At 37.0% G+C, this 23,986-nt stretch overlaps 1 protein-coding gene across 1 annotated transcript; it reads right to left on the reverse strand.

Annotated features, from left to right (window-relative positions):
* Positions 1-21,728: 21,728 nt before the first annotated feature.
* Rprm (reprimo, TP53 dependent G2 arrest mediator homolog) lies at positions 21,729-23,319 on the reverse strand. The gene has a single exon (XM_005315794.5). The coding sequence runs from the start codon at positions 22,938-22,940 to the stop codon at positions 22,611-22,613; it is 330 nt and encodes a 109-aa protein (XP_005315851.1). The 5' UTR covers positions 22,941-23,319; the 3' UTR covers positions 21,729-22,610.
* Between the last annotated feature and the right edge of the window lie 667 nt (positions 23,320-23,986).

Below are 23,986 nucleotides of genomic sequence, written 5' to 3' on the forward strand. Positions count from 1 at the left end.
ATGGACATTAATATACACAAACACAGAGGAAAACATATATACACATATATGAACACATTCACACAATACAGACCACAAGCAGAGCTCATGTTATTGCTAATGTCCTTGTAGCATTTGTAACATTTTTTCATACGCCATCATCAAAGAAAATTTCAATATCTAAAATTATCTATTTTTAGATTTGAGTACCTAAAACTAAATACTGTTACAGCTATATGGGACAAAAATGGTATAAAATAACTGGCCATCATACTGAAAAGTTACATAATCCCTTAAAAATGTCTAAATTAATTTTCCAATGAATAATAAAGGTAAAATCATAAAATTGATTGCATGAAGCATATAAGCAAATTACTGGGTACAAAGAAGAGGTACTCAGAAGAAAATTCATGGTATCATAGGAGGATTTTAAAAGTAAATATATTTGAGTAAAATAACTATAAGATAAAATATACCTATATTTGCACTAATGTTGATATTTTGTGATATTTATTTTGAATTTTTAAATTTATTTTTATTTTAGTTATGGGTTTTTTTTTCTTTTGGTACCAGAGATTGAACCTGAAGTGCTTAACCACTAAGACACAGACCCAGCCCTTTATTTAATATATATTGTTTTAAAGATAAGTTCTTGCTAAGTTGCTTAGGGACTCTATAAATTACTGAGGCTGGCTTTGAACTTGTAACCCTCCCGCTTCAGCCTCTTGAGCTGAGGGAATTACAAGTGCACACCACTGAACCTAGCTTTATTTTGATTTTTTCCATGATAATTTCAGAGAAAATTGTTTTTCTTCATTTTATTCCAATCAATGTCCACACCCTTCTATCACAAATTTGATTTTTTTCAAACATTATTTCTAAATTCTTCATAGTTATTTATAGTACAAAAACAACATAGTCTAATTTAATTTGTAATTATCTATAGGACATATAATAAAATTTGATTCGGTTTTTCACTCTATATTTTTAGGACCATTCCATGCTGATAATGCATATAGATACATTATAACCCATTTTAGCTCCTGTGTAATTCCATTCATTGCATTTAATCCATCTCCTTACTCTTAGTCTTTCAGGTAGTTTTCTGTTGTTTATGACAATATTGAAAAGACCATTATTGTACTAATCTCCTTGTTTATAGGTGGAAGAATTTCTTTGTATCTATAGGTAGATTTATACCTAAGAATTGACATGATTTAAGTATTTGTTTTACCTAAAATGTGGATCTATATCTAAAAATTAAATTATATAAATATTTAGTATATCTTCATCCACTTTACTAGATAATATGAAATTGTTCTTTAAAATAATCACAACAATTTATACTCCTAGAAGTAGTTCCTACTCTTCAAATTTTTTTAAAAAATAATATGTGTGTGTATATATATATATGTATGTGTGTGTGTATATATATATATATACATATATATATAATTTTTTTAATTGTAATTGGACATAATACTTTTATTTTATTTATTTATTTTTTTGTGATGCTGAGGATCGAACCCAGGGCCTCAGATGTGCTAGGCAAGCCCTCTACCCTTGACCCACAACCCCAGCCCCTCAAATTCTTAATAGTATTATCAGATATTTTTAGTTCTGCCAACATGATATAGGTACATTATTTTATTGTTGTCTTGATTTGTATTTTCCCTGACTCCTAGGCTATGTTGAACAGTGTTTCCTATGTTTGTTTCTTGGTTTTTCTCTTGAAATTATATTATTTACCTTATGAGGTGTTTAGATATTTTACATTCTCATTTTCTGTTGTACAGACTGAAAACACCAATTCCAAAATGGTGACTTTGCTTTCCTATGTATACTTTGTTAAGTGAAAATCTTCATTTTAACATAGTAAGTTTATTTATTACAAAAAGCAAAAGACCAAACATACTTTAATAAATGCTCAAGAGACTGTTTTCTTAAATAAAAAGAAACTATAAGAATTATAGAAAGAAAAGCCAAAGTGAGTGAATCAGAAATTATCAAAATTATCCAGTATAAATAAGAAACAGAATTACATCTTTGTAGCAAAACAAAATTGTCACAGTTCTTGCATTTCTAAGTAAGAGAAATATTTATGTAAGAAAAAACACAAATATTATTAGAATTATAATTGATAAAATAAATGAAGGAATAGAGTTAACAAATAATTAAAGAATCTTTTACCAAAGCACTAGAACTACTGGGTAGTGGGCCTTTTTCAAAAATATAAAGGATAAATTTGGCTCAAAATATTTGATAAACTCAAATACATCAATAACCATAAGAAATAAGAGAAAGCAAGAAGATATCCCTCGTCTCCAGAGGTGCTTGAGCCAGTGTTTTCCTAGTGAGTTAATAATCAGAGTCCCCAAGGGGGCAGGTAATGATGATGTCATTGAATGGTGCTCTGATTCAGTGGAGACAGTATAGATATTCAAAATTTATTCTATGAATTCACTAGAACTCTAAAAAAACCTGATTCTGAAGTGCAAGTGGGAGATGAAATAGTCCATAATTGCAAAGAATATTTGTAAAATAGTGACTTGACTTAATCCATGTCATAATAGAAATAAATAGTAATTCAAATGGTTTGACACCTTTTCTTAGACAAACAGTTCCATTTAGAAGAAGATATGCTAGTCATTTGAAATAATTTACAAAATAATACCATATTTCAAAGCTATTAAGACAAATTGGGATAAAGAATGGGGGTAACATTTTACTTCACACCATGTCCAAAATAATATTATATAGGTTAAAGTTATAAGCTTTCTAACCAAAAATAAAACAATTTTAAATGAAAGACTTTCTAACTAATACAGAAAATGCAGTAGTTTATAAGGAAAACACTTTTGTATGATCTTACAGATATATTGAATTTTATATGGTGCAAAACACCATAAGTAAGTAAAGTCAAATAAGTAGAATAAAGAGGTAAAATTGATTAAAAGTGTCTAAAAAATGCAAGTTCTTTCATACTAGAAATATGAGTAAGAAAAACTACTAGTCAGCTAACATCATCTAAAAATTGGCAGGCATTTTAAAAATTAAAATATTCAGTCTTAGCAAGAATGTGGAAGACAGGGTGTACTCAAACCTAGAGCAGGTGTGTAATTAGTAAAAACTTTGGAAGCTTTTAAATATGCTTACTCTTCACCCAATTATTCCACTTTCAGATATCTATACTGCAGAAATGCTTGTGGAGATACACCAGGAAATATTTGCAAATATGTTCAGAAAAATGGTCCCTCTCCAGAGAAGCAGTACCAGCTGTGTGGTATGTCTAGGCAGATGGATCTGAGTCAGCTTCACAAAATCAGGGTATCCAGGATGGTGCAGGAGTGGTAGAGCATTCCTACTGCTGAGGGAAGACCACAAATATAACAGTCCAAGACTAGCATTGACTTCATTCTGTGAGTCCTCTGACCTGCAGAGACTCTACAGGGATATGTATGATCCCACAATGCAGGACCACGTTAGACAGGTGTCATCTCTGTAGATGCCAAGGGGCAGGTAATGATGATGTCATTGAATGGTGCTCTGATTCACTGGAGCACCATTTATGGAAAGATAAGAAAAGGAACAAGCTGCCACCAGTGCTCTTCTCAAAGCCTTGACACTTTCTGAGCTCCCAACCATCGACCCAATTCCAAGGAAGGAGATGTGAGTGATTTAAGGGAACAACTGATTTGATGGTATGGAGGCTCCTATTGCAAGTTAAAGTTGTAGAAAACAAATTGCAGCTTTTGAATACTGGAGTTTGTAAAGTGAAATGTGTATCAGGCACTCCTTGAATCTCTTTCTCCTCTCACTTTCTTTAAATCTAAAACTCTTATTGTTGTCCACCTTAAGACAGATTTTAGGGAGAAAGTAGAGATTTTCAGTTTTTTCCTTATAAGCTTCTGTTAGGTTGAACATTTTCACAACAGCATGTTCTTCTTTTGTAATTAGCAAGAAAATAGTAATTGATATTTTCCTCATAAACAAAAATAATAAATAATATAAATCTCAAAATGTTTGTGGAAGATGACATGTTTCCAAGGTAACCATCTCTTGTTATTGACTATAGTAATCATTCATATTTTCTGCATTTGAATTTAAAAATCATTTATCAAATGAAGTAGATAAAGCCTTTTTATGAATATGAATATTAATAAATGCTTTCGTTGGGCCTGCTTCTTTTTTGTAGCTCCATTTCTCATCCACTGAAACGACTATTAGCTCTGCTTCTGCCTGTTTGTGGCTGGATGCAGTCTTTTGAGTATTTTCTTCCTAAGGCAGCAGGGCAGAATCAATGGCAGTTTCAGCTCTCTTGAAGATTGATGCAGCATTGTGATGCCTAGAAAAACCATGTGATCTTTTAATCAATCACAGATATAAATCTATGCAACTGGTGTCAGGAACCAAGTCATTTCACACTCACCTTACCCATTCTCTAGAATCAAAGGAAATAGAATCCAAATTCAAGTCACTGAGCCACACTATGCAGCCTTTGCTCCCAAGGGATTTTAAATTTGTCACTGCTCAAGACTTGTCTTGTGTCTTGTGGTTAAAAAAAAAAAGAAAGAAAGAAAGAAAGAAGAAAGAAAAGAAAGCAAGTTGGCATATTTGCCTATAAATGATAGAGTGATAGAGCATTCCCTTTGGTACTAGCTCATAAATAGGCTAAGCCAGAATGTTGTTGCATGAACTTTAGTTTTTACTTACACATAAACAGTAGGTGTATTTTTTCATAGGATCCTGAAAAGATTTTGAAGACATCTTATAATTCATTCTTCTGCCTCATGTAAGACTTAATAGAATATTTCCACATGGAATATTCTCATTTTTTATCTTAAATATATTGAGGGAAGAAGTTTCTCTAAATATAAGTTATAGCCTCATCCTGTTTGTTTCTAGGAATCTCTTCCACATAAAATGAACTCCTCATTTTAAACTAAGTAATGGGAGTGATGAGTGAAACAGTGAGTAAAGAATGATAAACAATTTTAAAAGTAATTTAATGTTGCTTAGCTGTATCACAGCAAAGTACAATGCAAAGATATCTGCAGCAGAAGCCAAGATCCATGAGTAGACTAGACAAACAAGAGGACTTTAGGAAGAAAGGTAATGAAATTTTGGTGTTATCGTTTGAATTTTAAATGGTCTCCCAAAGGCTTACATGTTGAAGACTTGGTCCCCAGTCTATAGCACTAATGGGAGGAGATGGAATCTTTAGAATGCAGTATCTAATGGAAGGTCATTGGGGCATACTTTGAAGGGCATATCTTGAAGGGTATTCTTGGACCCTAGTCCATCCCTCTCTCTGCCTTTGCTTTCTGGCTACCATAAGGTGAGCAGCTTTGCTCTACTGTATGCTCCCCACTATGATATTCTACCTTACCACAGGCCCAGGAGCAATGGAGACAGCTGGCCAGGGACTGAAACCTTTGAAACTGTGAGCCAAAATAAAATTTACTTCTTAAAAGCTGTTACCTCAGGTATTTTGCTATAGTGTGACAGAAAGGTGACTAACATACTCGTCAACACTTTTGAGAGCTTTTATATGCTGACTCACCTGAAATTCAAATGCATATTAAAGGAATGGCTATATTTAGTGTTTCTCAAGTTGAGGGCCAAATGGTATCTTAAGATATCATCCTGGTCTCTATAATTGTTCATGGAACTCTCTCTCTCTGTACACTTTGCTTATAGCCTAGCATTTTGCTTAACTTGAAAGTATCAAGAAAACAAATAACCCAATCAACAAATGGGCCAAGGACCTGAACACTCACTTCTCAGAAGAGGATATATAATTAATCAACAAATATACAGAAAAATGCTCATCGTCTCTAGCAATCAGAGAAATGCAAATTAAAACTACTCTAAGATACCATCTTACTCCAGTAAGAATGGCAGCCATGATGAAGACAAACAACAAGTATTGGCGAGGATGTAGGGGAAAAGGTACACTCATACACTGCTGGTGGGACTGCAAATTGGTGCATCCAATTTGGAAAGCAGTATGGAGATTCCTTGGAAAGCTAGGAATGGAACCACCAATTGACCCAGCTATTCCTCTTCTCGGACTTTTGGGTACCTAAAGACCTAAAAACTACAGGGACACAGCCACATCAGTATTTATAGCAGCACAATTCACAATATCTAGACTGTGGAGCCAACCTAGATGCCCTTCAATGGATGAATGGATAAAAACAAAAATGTGGCATATATACACAATGGAATATTACTCAGCACTAAAAATAATAAGATCATGGCACTTGCAGGGAAATGGATGGCATTAGATTATGCTAAGTGAAGTTAGCCAATCCCCCCAAAACAAATGCCAAATGTCTTCTCTGATATAAGGGGGGTGACTCAAAATGGGGAAGAGAGGAAGAGAATGGGAAGAAGATCACCTCTACATAGGGAAGAGGGGTGGGAAGGAAAGGGAGGGAGAAAGGGAATTGCATGGATGGTGGAAGGAGACCCTCATTGTTATACAGCGTACATGTATGAAGATGTGAGAAAAAAAAAAGAATAGTGCTACCTTAGATTAGGTAGAGAGAAATAATGGGAGGGGAGGGAAGGGGTTTGGGATATAGGAAGAATAGTAGAATGAAACACACATTATTATTACTGTATGTGTGTGTGTGTATGTGTGTGTGTGTGTGTGTGTGTGTGTGTATATATGACCAATGTGATTCTGCAACCTGTATACTCAGAAAAATGAGATATTGTATCCCATGTGATTCAAATGTATGATGTCAAGATCATTGTACTGTCATGTGTAACTAATTAAACCAAATAAAAAAAGAAAAGAAAAAGAAAGTACAGGAGGGGGCAGAAATGTATAGTTTATTGAATAGATGCTGCTCCCAATCTCACACCTATAGCCAAACAAACCAGCTTAGTTAAGTTGTACAGTTCCTAAAATTTTCCCCCACCTTTATTTTTTATCTTTCAACTTGTATTGGGCAGCATGCCATAGAACATAAAATCTAGATTGAAAAGCATACTGGAGTCTTGTAGCAGATCATGGGAATGGGAAAGGAATGGAAAATGTGTCCATGGCTGGTACATTAATGCAACATTAGCTTGGTTCCAGATGAGGGGAGTTGGCAGCCATCCAAATTCTTGAATCCCCAGAGATATGGTTAACTTGAACTTGATGATGTCTATCATAAGTACCCTGGAACATATTATGTCATTGTTGAGAGAAAACAGTATTAGTTTCAAAGCTGTATTTTAAATTCAATGAGGAGAGGTGGTGGCAGCACAATTGTAGATTGTTCCCAGCAAGCATTAAGGGTATATCTGAAAAAAAGCTTCAGTTACCTGAAAGAGGAATTTTTGGCAGGTATCAGGATCAGTTCACCTCTGTAACAGCAGCCAGGACATATGGGTAGGACTACACAAATGAGTGGACTTCAAGGACTGTGTTTCTCTAGACCAAAGATTTGGGTGCCTGACAGCACTTTAAGCACAGTAGACATAAGATCAATCAAATTCTTCCACTGTGGTCCCTGAAAGCTACTATTCTGGCTGAAATTCACCCTAGAAACTAGGCAAGAATAAGCCTTTAGTTTGCTTCTTTAGAACTGCAGCTTCAGTAGAAATGAGAAAGTTGTAAGCATGAGTTATTTATTGAAGCCACAGGTTTAGAATCTTCTCTTATCTAACTTGTGTGCCTCCAGGTAGGTGCCTGGGATATATATGTCATGGATGAACCACAAGATTCTTTCTAGGAAGCACTTGTCTCTGATCAGAGTTTGAGATATCATCTGTTATTTTTAAGACTTAGTTGGAAGATGATATATTGTTTTTTCAAAGCATATGCTACTTTGTGTTTTATAAATAGAAACTGGGTGAGATGTATCCTTTGAAAGACATTCTTTGGAACCCTGTTTAATCAAATTCTAGGGCTCAGAATGATGGTGTTCTTGGCGGAATTTCAAAGTAAAGGCCACTCTGAGGACAGTACATGAAATTATATTAGAGCAAGGAGTATTTAAGCAAGATACCAAGATGACAATGCCAATTACAGTGACTTTGGAATACAGGACTAAGAGGTCACACAATGTTGTTAAATAGGTCAGAACATTTTTTGATAATAAGATATGCTTTAGGGCAGTATCACCTAGAAACAGACAACTCAGGTCTTATGATTCTGTGTTTTTTTTTTCATTTTTACTATAAAATACAAAATATATCATTAAGAAGACATTTAACCAATGCAAGTGTATAACATTTTCTTTATTGAAATGAATGGTAATAAAATGAGCATGTAGAGTTCTATAAACTTCACCATAATTAGATATTTGCCTTCTGGAAGCTCATATCTCAAGTTTTTACTCTACTATACTGTAAAATTCTAACAAACCTGATTTGGGTTCAGGATGAGTGAATGGTCTCTTCCTTGGTAAAGTTTATTACTTTCTCTCTTTCTGATTTGATGAACAAATTATTCAGCACTCAGAAAGATGGTCTTCATGTCTCCACATTGTCTCTGTCTCCCAAAAATGGCTCTAACTTCTGCAAAAATGTCTAGCCTCAAACATTGCTTTTGTGGGAAGATAATTTTTTTTTGTATTTTTTTCTTAGGAGGCATGACATAGTGAACAATGACTGTGTTGCAGAAAGATAGTTTGGCGCTTCAACAGCATACTGGTAATAACCTCATATCCTTTCAAAGTGCAGTCTGTGTTCTTTGCAGTTCTGTGTAGATACTGAAACAGTACAATAATTGCCAACTTGCATCCTCTATGTGTCCTCAAGCCTTGAGACATAAAGGTAATAAGTTTTCTTCTATATAAAGAATGAAATATTTCTTATCTTTGATTATTTAGTGTGGTAGAGACTACATCTTGTGCAGCATTATAAAGAGTGATTTATCCATTAACACCTTTTACTCATATAGTAAGAAAACAAAATCCTGTTAAATCCACTAGTGTCTGCACCTCAGGGATCCTTTTGTTTCAGATAAATAGGTGCCCCTGAGCCAGTTTAATTTTCCTTTAAAGGCAGAGAGCTCAACTAAGGACTAGCCTTTGAACTTGAACGAAGAAAGCAGAAAGGCTCTATCTGCAACTACCTCAGTAAAATAACCTCAAAGAAATTTTGAGTGTAGCTTCTGAACAAAAAAAAAATTAGAAGTGGTCCATTTGAAAGCAAGATCAGAAACTAATTCATGGCAAAGATATAATTAAAGATGATTTTAGCACAATGGGGGAGTTATGTATATAGTTAGACATAAAACAAAGAAAGGAGAGTTCAGTCTTCTTATAGGAGCACAGGTCTTGCTACTTCAGTGTCTGCAAAAATCTTGTAACACAGAGCAGATTGTCTCCAAAGTCCCTAAACAGGCTGATGCTTGTTTGGGCCAGATAGCAGAGCCACCTGCCAAGTGCCATGCTGTCCAGAGCAAAAGAAGAACCTAAAGTAATAAAATCATAAGATTAAAATCTACCTCAGTGGTCTAGACTACGCATGCATATAATTCTGGATTCTGCTCATAATCTCTCGGCTGTGTGGTCATTCAGTTACAGAGACTTTATTTTCTCTCAAGGCAATTCACTTCAAATTTGTATGACTGCAATAATTACAAATGTCTCTTTTTTTGTGAAGACTTAAATTATCTCAGTGTATAGCATTCTCTCCTTACTGTTGTCAATTTTATACTTGAGTTTGTGCTAAACAACTGTGATGTTCCTTGTCTGTGGCAGTTCCTCAGGCTGAGCAGGGGGTGGGGGTAGGCAGTAATATGGTCATCCCTGAGGCTTTATGGAATTTTCCTCAGTGTTAAACACCACTGGCTCTTTTGATCATTTGTTTTTTTATCTAACATGAGTCCTTTTCAGTTGCTTTCTTTTGACTACATTCAAGTTCATCTACAACTTGTAAAAACTGCAATGCTAGGACCAGAGGAGAGCTGGACTACAGCCTCCCCTTGTGAGGTTCTATGCTTCTGCACATATTAAGTTCATTATTTTTAGCAAACTCTGTATTCCACTGAATTTCTTGGAGATGCTTCTAAAAAAGTTTTACCTCTAATACTATGATCTGTTTATAAGTATACTTTATTCTTTGTACTGCACAATTGTTCTACACTCAAGTGCAAATCTTGTACTATATTGTAAAAACATTGTTGATACAGAATTATCCATGTTTATGAAGTATAGTATGCTATTTCAAAACATTTATATAATGTGTAATGGTCACATCAGGGTAATTGACATATCAGTTACTTCTCTCAAACACCATTTCTTTGGGTTGGTAATATGCAAAATCCTCTCTACTAGCTATTTTGAAACATGTGATTAAGTACTGTCAACCATAGTTGCCCTACAATTCTACAGAACATTAGAAGTGATGCCTCCAATCCCCCTATCTCCACTAACTGTCCTTTCTCCATTCCTATCCCTTTCCCAGACTCTGGTAACCATGATTCTGTTCTCTGCTTCTATGAGATCAACTTTTTAAACTTTCATCAGGTTCTTACTTCCATCTTTCTCTGCCTGGTTTATTTCACTTAATGTAATGCCCTCCAATTCTACCCATATTGCCACAAATGACAGAATTCCATTCTTTTTATGGATAAATAATATTCCACTAACCATCTATACCACATTTTCCTTATCCATTCATCTATTTGTAGACATCTAGGTTCATTGCATATCTATAATGCTACAATAATCATGGGAGTGTGTCTTATTAAAATCAAAACATTATTCAAATCTCTTAGGATCCTTTTTGTATCCATATTTTAATATAGTCCCTCTCTGCACCCCTGTTTGCTCATGAACAGGAATAAAATCAACCTAAGAAGATGGTTGTGAAGACCATGTGACCCAATACACAGAAATTGGCTCTAAAGGATTGCGTAGATAAATATGTTCTCAATAAAGAACAATATTCTAAATAAATAAATCTGGTCTATAAAATTGTCTTCTAATTTTGCAGTACATTTTTTTTCAATATCCATGTAAATAGCCCCCAACATTTTAGAATTAAATCTTTTAGTAAAAATTGTGATACAGGTAAAGTTTGATAAAAATTAAGCAACATGATATAATTTAACACTAAAGGAATTTACAATTGTAGACTCCCAAGAGGAAATATATTTTTAAAAATCTCTACACATTTCTAAGTAAGGAGACTATATAGATGGACAAGTCGAGGCTCATTTCAAATTGCCTCCTAAAATCCACATTCCCACCCCCTAGAGCCATCTGCTACTAGCAAACTCTAGATCTACCAAAATGATAAATTGCTTTGCATCTCCTCTATGTGAAATCATTATTCAAAGCTGTAGGGGTGGATCCAAGTTGTTAATGACTAAGCACCATTTGTGTGACAAAGTTGAAACTTTCTTTACTGTAAATCCTTTTCCAAGAGAATTAGCAATGGAAATGCTTTTGATTTGGAATGCTCTCAGACCTGGGTTCACCTCTGAGCACAGGAATAGTTCACCTGGATGATCCTGAAAAACTTACTAGCCCCTCAGTCCCTCCAGTTTCTCTTTTGTGGGAATTGATAATGGTGCTTCTAGAATTTTAAGGGCTTTGAAGTAACATGTTGAAAATATGATGATGAATATTAGCAGTTGTTATCCATCACTCATATGATTATAATAATCAAAATTTATATGATGTCCACCAAATTTCTATGGACAGAACTTGAAATTCAGCCATGTAAACAATCCAATCCAATTAGAATACAATAGTTAGAGGAAAATAAGGGAAATATCATATTGTGATTAAGTGGTTCTGGATCAATATGGAGTTAAAGTTCTCTTAAAATAATAACTTTTCAATTCTTAATTTAAAAACAGTAGAAGAAAACAAATGGGTTTATAGAATGATTTAATATTCTGGTATATAACTTCATTGGAACATGAAAATATTAAAAGTTTATAACTCCACTCAACCTTCTTCTACATGCAGGATAACCTAGACTCTAAGAAGATATGGTCTTTCTTGGTTGTAAATGGTGTTTTGTTGTACTCTTTCAGTGTCTAAGCACTCTTTCTGAGTCCAGGGAATCATAAATTGAAAATATTTTATCTGAAAAAATCATTGAATCATGGAACACTGCTAACATTTTCTTTTTTTTCTCTACACAGTACATTAAGCATGAAATGAAACCCAACATCAAATAGCCAAGGTTCATCCTTTGAATTGCTTTTCTGTATATGAAGACAGTGAAGTCTTTGTTTGCCTTATAGAATAGAAATATGATTTTGAAAGATTAAAATGCATAAACCATCTGAAATGAATGCAATAAAATTCAGCATTTATAATATTTGAGATATTTAATATCAGATAAAAGAAATGGATTTACCTTAATTTGGAAGTAGATGCTTACAGAAAATCTAAAGGAACCCTTTAGCAATTTCTCCATTAAAATGGATAGTACTTTTCAATGATCAATTTTCAAATTTTCAGTATTACAATTTTGTTCTTTGTATACTGATATTTTTCAGAGATGCATCTGATATTTGCCAGAGTTATTTTGGCATCTCTGAAAGTGTCTACTTATAAACCTTCTAAATATTAGAGAATTTTAACTGAAACATTTTTTAAATATTTATTAATCATTGAGAAAATAATTTAAAATCCTGTATATTTAATTTGGCTTAGAAATCTCTCTTCAAATACACAAGGTTTAATATTTTGTAGTAAAACAAAACGAAACAAAATCTAAGATCTATAAAACAATCTGTAATGAATTTTGCCATAATGGTCAAAAGTTAAGGTGCCAAAAGACTGGGACACTGACTCAGGAAATTAGAAATCGGCATAAAGTAGTAGAGAAAAACTATCATTGAGCAAAAAGTATGTAATCAAGCTTTGGGGTATAAAGTAATCAATCAAGGATTAACCACAAAGTAAGTCATTTGTGTACAGGATAGAAGCTTATGTTATTAACTATTGTACGTTTTTTTTTAAATTACCATTTCCTGGAAAAGTAATTGTCAAAATATAGCAGGGTCATCATTCCATGAAAAAGAGAAATACTATCTGACAATCACAGTGTTCTCTTGTGTTTGTGCAAGCATGCCTTGGAGACTTGTTGGGTCTGTTACCAAATGTAGAGACCCTCTACTGAGAGCAATGTGCTTCTGTCCTCAGATTGAGGCTCTCACAGATGGAAACCTGAAAGAAGAGATGAGTTTACCCGTGGTGATGAGTTGTATGAGAAAGAGCTCCTAACACAGTCTTCACAGCTGACAAATTTCCTCTCTCAACCACATCTTCAACTTCCCACCTCCCATACCACTTGTGAATAAGAATCAAGAGGGGGAAGAAAAAAGAGAGAGAGATAAATGTGTCACAGTAGATTGGTAGAAAGAGGTGATGGGAGGGGACGGGAGGGGAGGGGGGATAAGAAGGGAAGTATAATACAATAGACACTAGTATGGCCCTATGTATAAACGTGGCTGTATAACCAATGTGATCCTGCAATCTGTACACGTGGAAAAAATAAGATTATGTACCCCATTTGAATCAAATGTATGATATGTCAAGATCATTGTAATGTTTTGAGCAACTAATAAAAAAAATTTAAAAAAAAAGAATCAAGAGGCCCACTAGTGCAAATCTCAAAGGGAAAGGAACTACTTACAAAGCAGCTGGTCTACCTTAGTGAGGTAATTTCCCTAGTTAGAAGTGCAAAGCAGGCTGAGCACAGGTAACACAAAAAATGAACAGTGCTGGTTCAATTTTCCTGTGAATAAGAAATTTAAGCTAATCCTTTGGGTTTGGAAGAGTTAAGATGAAGGATAATTTGGGAACAGAATTATGAAGAATTCAAAGAAAGGTATAAAAATATATTTTATGTGTTTTTAGGGCAGCACTTTCAAACAAGAGTGGTTATAAGAGAGGCTCCATCAAAATGAGTATGTCACAGCACATTGGGTAATGCTGAGAATTTTATTTATTTCATGTAGGATCATAAAGCTTGGAAGAGAAGTCTATCCACAAATAAGTCTGCTTAATTTTATCTAATATTATTGAAGAATTTATTTCGTCTTATTTGCTCTCCTCTGAACAAGGGTGACATTGCATTGACCAAATACACTATTCTTCCTGTACCTACTCCAGGAACAGGTTTATTTAGCAATTAAACATGACCCAGACTGGGCAAGAATATTCCCAGGAAAAGAAAGTTTCTTTCTGCTGGGGTCATTGATGCATACATACATACATGGATCCTCCTAGGTACACTCTCAGATCTTATCAGCTCAATGACCCCAGCAGAAAGAAACTTTTTCTTTTCATACACACACACACACACACACACACACAGTTTCTCATCATGTGGGAAGAGCTGTGAGCTGGAGAGCATGGGTGACATCAAACATCAGCCTCTCACATACGTTTTGGACCAGTGTGTTTCCGCTTACAAGTCACACCAGTCATGAAATCAATTTTCTTTTAAAAATTAGCTTGAATACATTTATGTTGAGTATGACTCAAAGATACAGCCCATTCTAGCTTGAACATTAAATTATTTTAGTTGATATTTATTTTACTAAAACCAAGGCTCTATCTTTTTATTAGGAAGCTCATCCATGAAACTGGTTATTTATATGTAGAAAAAGGAACACTTTTACATTGTTGGCTGGAGTGTAAATTAGTACAACTACTGTGGAAATCAATATGGAGGTTCCTCAAAAGACTAGGAATGGAACCATCATATGATCAAGCTATACCACTCCTTGGTATTTATACTAAAGAAATAATGTCAGCACACTGTAGAAATATCTGTCTACTCATGGTTATAATAGCACAATTCAAAGAGCCAAACTATGGAACCAGCTCTAATTGTTCATCAATGGATGAATGCATAGAAAAGAAAGTTTTATACATATATATATATATATATATATATATATATATATACACATACATATATACATACATACACACACATACATACACACACAATGGAGTTTTATTCAGACATAAAAAATGAAATTATGTGTTTTTTTGCAATAAAATGGATGGAACTTGAGAATATTCTGTTAAGCAAAGTAAGTCAAACTCAGAAAGTCAAGGGTCATATGTTTTCCCTATCATGTGGAAACTAGAGAGGAAAAGGGAAAAAGTGTGTGTTTGGGGAGGAATCTGACGAAAATTTAAGGGATCAGTACAGGGGAAGGAGGAGCTGAGGGAAAGGGAATATACAAGGGAATGATATTGGTCAAAATTATATTGCTATATTGTGTGTATGTATGAACATGTAACAACAAATCCCAGGGTAATATACAATAACAAACATGGAAATTAAAAAGATCATCCATGGAATATAGGAGACAGAATTTCATACTCGTTCTTTTTAATTATTCAGGCATTGAAAACTCATGGTGGGAGAAATGAATAAAACACCTATTCCTGAGCTTAATTTATAGGAAAATATAAGTAACCTCAAGAATTTCTCTTGGAGCACTTCTTCAGGTTTTGCATATTTATGTTCATCCCGAGTTTGAATATGTAAAGTAGAGCTTTGTGTATGCTGCCTGAAGACATGGGGGCAAGTCAAATTAAATTATTTGAGTTGTTCAGACTCTATGTTAATTATAGAGACAGGAAGCATTACTTCATTTGTAAGGGGAGAAGCTGCAAGGATCTTAGGGACATGAGCACATGGAGCAAAGAAAGACAGGATAGAATCACGGAAGGTTCCTTCAAATCCCATGATGCTTTGCACTCTGTTTCCAATATAGGCAGAGTGATGCCTATAATGGCTGCTAAATAATAAATATTTATTGATGACAAAATGAGAAGATCTGGCAAGGCCTCCTTGTTCTTTGAAAATAATCGAGCTAGCTGACAGGATGTTTGCAATTAGCCTAATATGAAGAGAAAAGAGAAATGGAGAAGCAGTTAATGGTCTTCCACATTCTTCTCACAATGCTTAGGCCTTCCATTCAGCAATTATTTGATCTTTTTATTAAGTTCCCTAAATGTGAAATGTTCTAACCACCGTTTTGACAATTCAGAATCTGCTTGTAAAATCCTAGAGAATTTATGTGGTAGGTTCTCTCTGTTTTCATTGGCCATCTTGAAATTTAGGGTCTCCTTTGTTCTCTGTTAACTTAGCATTTGAAGATTTTCCAAACTTGTACAATATATAATCTTTGGCTTTTCTGTCTCTTAAGGTTTTAGCTTCTTTTTCTTTCCAACTCTCAAATAAAGATTGAAGCATACAGTTCCAAATATAGATGTATTGTAAGACTCCAGGCACTTCATATAAATTTTATTTACTGAACATTTTACCACAATTTACTTACCATTTTTCTATGTGTTGTTTTATTGTCAAAAAAAGATAATGCCCAACAATGGGCTGATGTTTGCCTTTAGTCTGTAGTAGTATAAACATGTTTCACAGGTGACTCTGTGAGATCCACCGAGTGTGTGCATATGTGCACAGGCACCTGCCTTAGTCGATACTACTTAAAATGTGAACCACATGATCCTGTTGAAAGTATAAGGAATAAATAAAGTAAAAGAGACATTCTGGATCCCAGAGGAATTCTGTTCCCAAAGCAATCAGACATCTGGAGCCTTGGTCTGGTAAAAATCAATGACTCTTTCAGGGCAATGTATCTTTAGATGTGGGCGAGAGAAGCAATGCATAATGAAGGGGGAATTGGTAAGGGGGAAGGCAAACACAGAAAAAAAATTCATGAGGAAAATTGCAACTTTTGTTGTAATAGACTGTGCAGCATGTAGGCTATCACATAATTACATGTGTGTATTTATATCACCATGGATTTCAGAAATAGTAAATAAAAAAATTCTTTATTATATGAATCTTGTGGGGAGATCATGTGGTTTCCCTTCTGTATATTTGTTTGTGTCTGTGTTCTATAGTTCAAATAGATAGGAACCATTTCGGTTTTTTTTTATTTCAGTAAAAGATAGTAAGTGTTTTAAACAGACTGTGTAACTGTTTGAATTATGAATTCATAAATATTACTACTAGTGGAAACTGATTCTAAAATGAGGGGCAGGGCAGAGATTCATTGCAGCTTTATCATAGATGACCTAATATGCTTTGTATTGATCATTCTATGTTTGTTTTTGTCCACTTAAAAATTATTTTAGCAAGCAAGCCCTTATATATAGTTAAGAAAAAATAACTACCTGTTTCTTTCAAAAACACATAGTCAAATGAATGAAAATAAACCTTGTTTATTCTCATTTGAAGCTACTTCAAATGCTCAAGTAGCTTCTATACACAATAGTGCATACTCATCTAAAATCTAGATCTAGATATTGTTTTTTAAGTTAGGAGCAAGCCACTGTTTGCAAGGTTATTGAGGAATATTTAAAAATGTATCTAGTTGTACTTCAAACAGTCCTTGTAGAAGCTTCCTCTGAAATACTTTGAGTTTCTCAAATATTATAAAATAATAAAGTGAATAAAGCAAAAGTATGAATTCAGACTATTTTATTATGACCACTGTGATATATAACTGAAAATATCATATGCTTTATTTTTCTTAAACTATACTTTCTTTTCAAGAATTTTAAAATCATAGTTGATGCCATAAAATTAATCCTGGACTTGTAAAAATGCAAGCAGTTAAAACAACACAAACAATGTCTGGAAAGTGAGATGGCCATGGAAACAAATAACCATTGAGTCTTTAAATTTAGATGTTAGGAAACCATTACTACTGCTGAAGCTGATTTTAAAATATATCCCATTTGAGCTATTGCACACATGTCTAAATGGGATTTGGCAGGTGGATAAAAGATTTATTGATTCCTGTTTAAGGGATTGCTGCAGACTTGCTGTTTCAACAAGCTTCAAAGGAGGTTTGAGTCTAACAAAACAAACCGAACCCTGAAATCCTTTACGTGTATTGCAACCCCCAAAATGACAAGAAGCCAGGACTAAGAAAGGCTCTAAACTACATGTGGAACAGCTGTTGTGTACTATTGCAAAAGCTCACAGGGAAAAATACTTGGGGGATGGGGAGACTGGCTATTAATTAATCTTCAAATACTCAAGAAGCTTCTATATACAATAGTGCATACTCATCTAAAATCTAGATCTAGATTTACAGTATCTATAAGAATTGCTTATTCCTAGCTTTATTGGCCTTTGCTCTCATAGATTCACCCAGTGAAAATATAGAGATCTGGGATATTTAAGGCACTGGTTAGATGGTGAATTTCTATCAGATTAGAAACTGCTGTCTTCCCAGGTCTGGCAAGGTGTCTGAAATTTGATTATTTTAAATAGCATATCCCAAGTGGCAGAGCATTTGACTTGTGAGGAAAAAAAAAATCTACATAAATGACTGAGACTGGAAAGACAAAATAATACATAATGAGAAGTGTATGAAACATCTTAAGAGAAAGAAAATGTTAAACAAATTAATTCAAATAAATTATAGAATTGGGAAATCCTTTAGAATTCATCTTCCTTATTTTATGGATGAGCCCCCCCAGCTGCTTAGAGGCCAGAGTCAAAATTTCTACCATCTAACATGTGCCTTCTCTTGCCTCATTCAGAGTTACACAAGAAGACACAGGAAAAGGACTGCCTTGGGATCCTGTGAGAAGCCAAGTGGCCTGGAAATCAGAAATCATGGACCATCCACCAGGAGCTACCATATTCTTAGACTTAAGAAGGTGATGTGACCTTCCTTTGAATTATACAGCGCTCAAGATCCTTCTACATTTTCAAAGACAGTGGGGAGACTCATATCTTCAATCTTAGGAAAAATAAAATGTATAAACAATTGATTAAGCTGCTTATATATCGACAACCCAATTAGGCTAAGAGGCATCAGTAGGTAGCCTGAGAGCCCACTTACCTATCAGCTGTGTCTTATGAAAACCTGTCCCTGTGTCTGCTATATTTCCAGAAGAGCATCAGGAAATATCAGATAAGTACTCTCCTGGGTCATGCCAGAATGAAACAAGCTTTCATAGGAAGTGCATGCCCCCGCCTTTCTCTGCCTCCCATGATTACTGAGCACATGGTAGACCTAATTGTGGGATAGTGGAACCTGTCCATTTGCATTTATTCCATTCAATATCCCATTCAATCCCCAGTCTCCAGGCTGACTTTCTTTTTCTTTTTCTTTTTGCAGTATTGGAGATTAAACACAGGGGCACTCTATTACTTAACTACATCTGTACCCAGACCTATTTTACTTTGACACAAGGTCTCCCTACATCCCCCCCATTGGTTTTGAACTTGCTATCCTCCTGTCTCAGCCTCCTGAATTGATCAGATTACAGGTGCATACCACCTTGTCTGGTGGATAACATTGTTTTCTTAGATGAAACACAGAGTACATTTCAAAACCTGTTTTTCTTATAGCATGTCTGTGGGAAAAGTATGATACTCCATAAACTCCGGGCAGGATTTAAAAGTTTTATTTAATGCATTTGTTAGAATGAGGGACAAAGAGAGTCAAAGGCAGAGTGAGAGGGTGTGGTGTGAGGCCTGGAAAGTGGTTGCTGTGTGGCCATCAGGGAATAGGGAGTGTAAAAAGCTTCTTGCCTCATCTATAAAAACCAGAACCACTTGGCATCTCTCTAAGTAACAAATGGACCTAAGGGCTGGAGAGAAGGGCTGTTGGCAGGAAATAGTCCCCAGGGCTATGTGCATTTCAGACTGTGTGCATTTCCCTATAATGCATAGATCATAGATTACAGAGCTGTGTTCCTATATCTTTTCTACCTAAGGATTAAATTTTGCAGGTTCTGTTTTGTCTCACAATCACAATATCTGGAGATGAGAGAATAAATATGTATAATTGAGATGAGAAGAAACTGTAACTTTTGCTTTTGAGTTGCACAGAAGAGGAAACAGGTGTGAAGAAACATTAAGAACAAAACAGAGAAGACAGTAGAGGTTTTGAATCTTGGGAAGGCTCCTTTCTCAACTTTTCAGATTTTTGTTTTAAATGAAAATCTGCTTTATAGAAACAATATACAATTGAACTGAAGTTTCAACCCCACCTCCATGTCTGAAGCTAGCTATATGCATATACTTTGAACAGAGCAGAGAACAAAGCAAGATTCCTAAAATCTCAGGCTGATTTGTTTTTCATTCCAAATCAATTTCCTCCAAAGCACTAAATTCAGTGGTAGTCTAACAAATCGGCAAGAAGAAGGGACCCTTAGTGGATGTTGCAGCCTTAAAACCCTGAGTTAAATTTTAAATGTCTAGTTTGTCCCAGGGTAAACTTGTTGCTCTGCTTTATTTCTCTCTTTGAAACATGGAGACAGCAGATTGACTTGGTGCCACAAGAACTGTCTATAAAATAAGATGTCTCCATTTCTCTTCCTACACATTAGCAAAGGTAAAATGCCCTCAGTGACTCACCCTACTTGTTGATTATCTGTTGACTGTACCCCTTTCCTAGATATGAAAAAAAAAGCAAACCATCATCTGTTGAAAAACTAGGAACAATAGGCAAAACCTCGAATCAAATCCTTATTTTTTTTCCAAGCCTGACACCATTAATATTCAAAACACCATTCCAGGTTGCAATTTTTGGCAAGATTTACTTTGAGACTGAACTAATGGATAAGATGCTAAAGGACATAAAAACCTTTTGAACCCAGTCCTTTGAGTCATTGGCACTTGTGCTTCTTCCTCAGTAAATGAGACATGTCTTTGTTGTTTAATTTTGGCTGGTCTTGTAGTTGCTATTGTGAAGTCAGTGAAATTTTAATTGCTAGAGCATCCTAGTGAATCCTTTATATTCCAGGAAATATTTAGGATTACACCCTAGACACAAATATAAACTGCTAAAAACCTTTCATCAAGTTTAAGCTTGAAGCTATTGAATACTTTGAGTTGTTCTCACGGTCATGATTTTCTAGATTCTTCTTTCCAACACTATCCAGTTACTGAGAACTAAATATGCCTGCCATCATCTACAACTCTATTCTGGTTCAGCCTTCTTGGTTTTGGTTTTAATACTCATCTCTGACATTCAGCACCTCGGCTAACTCCTCTGAGTCCTTTGCCTAATCTCGGGCTGACTACTCTAAATTATAAAGAGCAGTCAATCTTTCTCTCTCTCTTTTTTTCCCTCTTTTTTTTCTTGCTGTTTTATTTTCAATTAATTGAAGCAAAGTAATTATACATATTTATGGAGCTCAATGGGATGTTTCAATACATGCACACATTGTGGAGTGATCAAATCAGGCTAATTAGTACATGTTTATCACGTCTTCCGATCTTTTAATATCATCCTTTCTCTAGAAAATAATCCATCTCGTTTTATTACCAGTGGTTTGTCCTAAGAAGCATTAGCGTCATTATGTACCTTAGCAGCTACTTTTCTCGTATTTTATAATTTTCTTTTTTCCTGGAGCAACATCCCAGAGCCGTCTTGCTGACGTTGTTCTGGGGAGAGACACCCTCCCTAAGGCTGACCAAGCCTTCCCTTCCTTTCATTAGCGGTATAACCCTGTTTCCGCTGGAGCCTGTCACGGAAGTGTAATCCTCTAGCGGGGGCCCTCCTGTCATCTCGCCTACCTGAGAGTTGAAAATAAATAAAATATAAAATAGTAAATATAAGAGAAACCAGGACAGCTGCTGTGCGCAGGGTTTGGCCGTATCACTCATCCTTTGGCCTCTTGGTGTTGCCCCCACCTGCCCCTTCCACGCGATCTAAGATTCTGCAAAGAGAATTCTCCTGGCCTGGAACCAGACTCTTCACTATTACCCGTCCCCCTCTGCTGGGAGCGTAGAATGACCACCAGGAGGCCAGAACAAAACACTTAAATGTTGCTTTTATTAAGGAAATGTTAAATAAGAAAAAAAAAAAGTCAAAACGGCTTCACAGATTATCAAGAGCACTTTTGTGGCGTAAACCGTGCAGTCACGAGCTACGAGTTCTATTCTGGGTCTTTGTCCTTTAGCTGGAGCTCTAGTCTCCCCAAAAGACCCATTTGAAAATACACTAAAAGAAACAATTCACCCCAGTCACATTCGCAGGCTCCCCCTCCCCCCACCCCGTCTCCCAGGATGACAAAACTCTAACCCCCAGGCAGGCAAACAGGCCACTAGGGCAGAAAAGACTTATTTGTATTCAAGCAAACTAGCACAAATTTCCTTAAAACGGCACGTTACAATCAAAGGTTTCATCTCTCCCCGCCAGGGCTGGGGTAGGGGGGAGCTGGAGAGAGTGGGCAAGAATCCGCGCAGGATTTGAATGTACCCATTAGGTCTCTTGCGTAGAGTATAAACAGGTCACTTTTCTGATCACCAGGTGATCGGGACTTCTGGGTCTCTCCTCTGCCCGCCCTCTCCAGCTGTCCCCAGTGCTTGGCCCACCTGCGGGTGGAGAAGGGCTTTCGTCCCGTCGGTCTCCCCGCATCCCACGCAAGCAGTAGCTTCCAAAGTTTTGCGCCCTAATCGCTCCCTTTTGCCACCTGCTGCTGAGTTCAGAAGTCAGGGCTCTCTCCTACAGCCAGGTATGGGGACTTCCAGTGGGCTAGAGAGAAACGGATCGCTTTATCCCAAAAGGCAGAAGTCAGGAGAAATAATTGACTCCGACAGGTTTGCTTCGCCCAGTCTCTGACCGCGGTGGACTCAGCTGGACTGGAGAAGAGCGGAAGGACGGGGTGTGCCTGCTGCTGTGGCCTGAGGACCCATCAATAGGGCCCCACGACCACCGCTTCAACCTCTTTAGACGGTCTCCGGTCCTTCACCAGAAAGTTGATCATGCCCTCGGACTTGATGAGCAGGTTGCAGCCTAGGAAGAAGATGCCGAAGACCACCGTGAGCGAGAGCACACACATGACGGCGATCTGCACCACGCGCATGATGTACAGGCTGCGCTCGTCCGGGCCAGCCTCCGCGAAGCCGTCGTCGGTCACCACGGATGCCTGGGTGCAGCAGCGCACTGCGCGCTCCAGCGCCTCGCTGCTGTTGGCTAGGAACAGGCCCGCCACGTCGGTCTGGTTGCCCAGCACGGGATTCATCACGGGAGCAGGCAGCACCCAGGGAGGCGCGAGTCTGAGTGAGAAGGCGGTGGCACGGGAGGAACAGGTGCCGGGCAAGCGCTTACTTGTAGACTTGCTTGCGCGGGGCTCCTCGCTCTCTCCTTTCGAAAGTGTCCGGGCTGTGAGTTTCCCAGGAGCTTCTCTAAACGCGCGCTGCAGCCGAGCTCCTCTGCGCGGTCCGCTCCTGCTCAGCCGGTGCTTGTTCCCTGCGCTCGCTCGACTGGGGGCTGTTGGAACTTGGCGGGGCTGGGCCAAGCCCGGCCGTGGGAGGTGCGGGCCGCGGCGGCGGCGGCGGCAGCGACCCGGTGGCTGCTCTGAGCGAACAGCGGCCCCTTCCGGCAGCCGCGCCGCCCTGCTATTGAGCGATAGGGAAAGCAAAAGGAAGAACCTTTTCTTGCTTTGTTTCTTTTGCAACTCCAATGGTCAGGCAGAGGTCACTGTGCACTTCTGCTTTGGATAATCAAAGAGTTTGTGGAAAAAGGGAGCAACCAATTGAAAGTTTCCGAGGAATCCGGCCATGCCAGCTGTGTGCGTCCTTTGCCGGCCACCCCTCTCACTTTTGGGCAGAAAGAAAGTGGCGAAAATGCTGCAGGTGCCAGATGCTGCTGGCAAATGCACCGGGCCTTTGCCTGAGACTGACTCACTCTCCTGCGAAGGCTTTCTAGTGGAGTGTAGAGTGTGTGTGTTGCAGGGTGAGGTGTCAGGTGGAGTGGGGCCGGGATCTGGGAGTAGTCCCCCTCTCCCCCCAGAAATCAAAGAAGGATGAGTGGAGGAGGGGGAAGGAAAAGGGGAAGAAAGAAGAAAGGGAGGAAGGAAAGAAGAAAGGAAGGATGAGCCTCCTCCCCATTCCTCTTTACAAAAGCAATTGTCAGAGCAAAATGAGTTTTATAGTGGTTTTTGAGGCCAAGGAATGGGGTCAGGGGAAGAAGGTGTTCTTCTGTGGCCTTTGTGTGAAGGTTGCCAGGAACAGGGTCACCTCTCTGGAAAAGGAGGTGGACAGAGTGATCACGTGCTTGTAATTTTAA

Source organism: Ictidomys tridecemlineatus, chromosome 7 (genome assembly GCF_052094955.1).
Source record: "Ictidomys tridecemlineatus isolate mIctTri1 chromosome 7, mIctTri1.hap1, whole genome shotgun sequence".
Classification (NCBI taxonomy): domain Eukaryota; kingdom Metazoa; phylum Chordata; class Mammalia; order Rodentia; family Sciuridae; genus Ictidomys; species Ictidomys tridecemlineatus.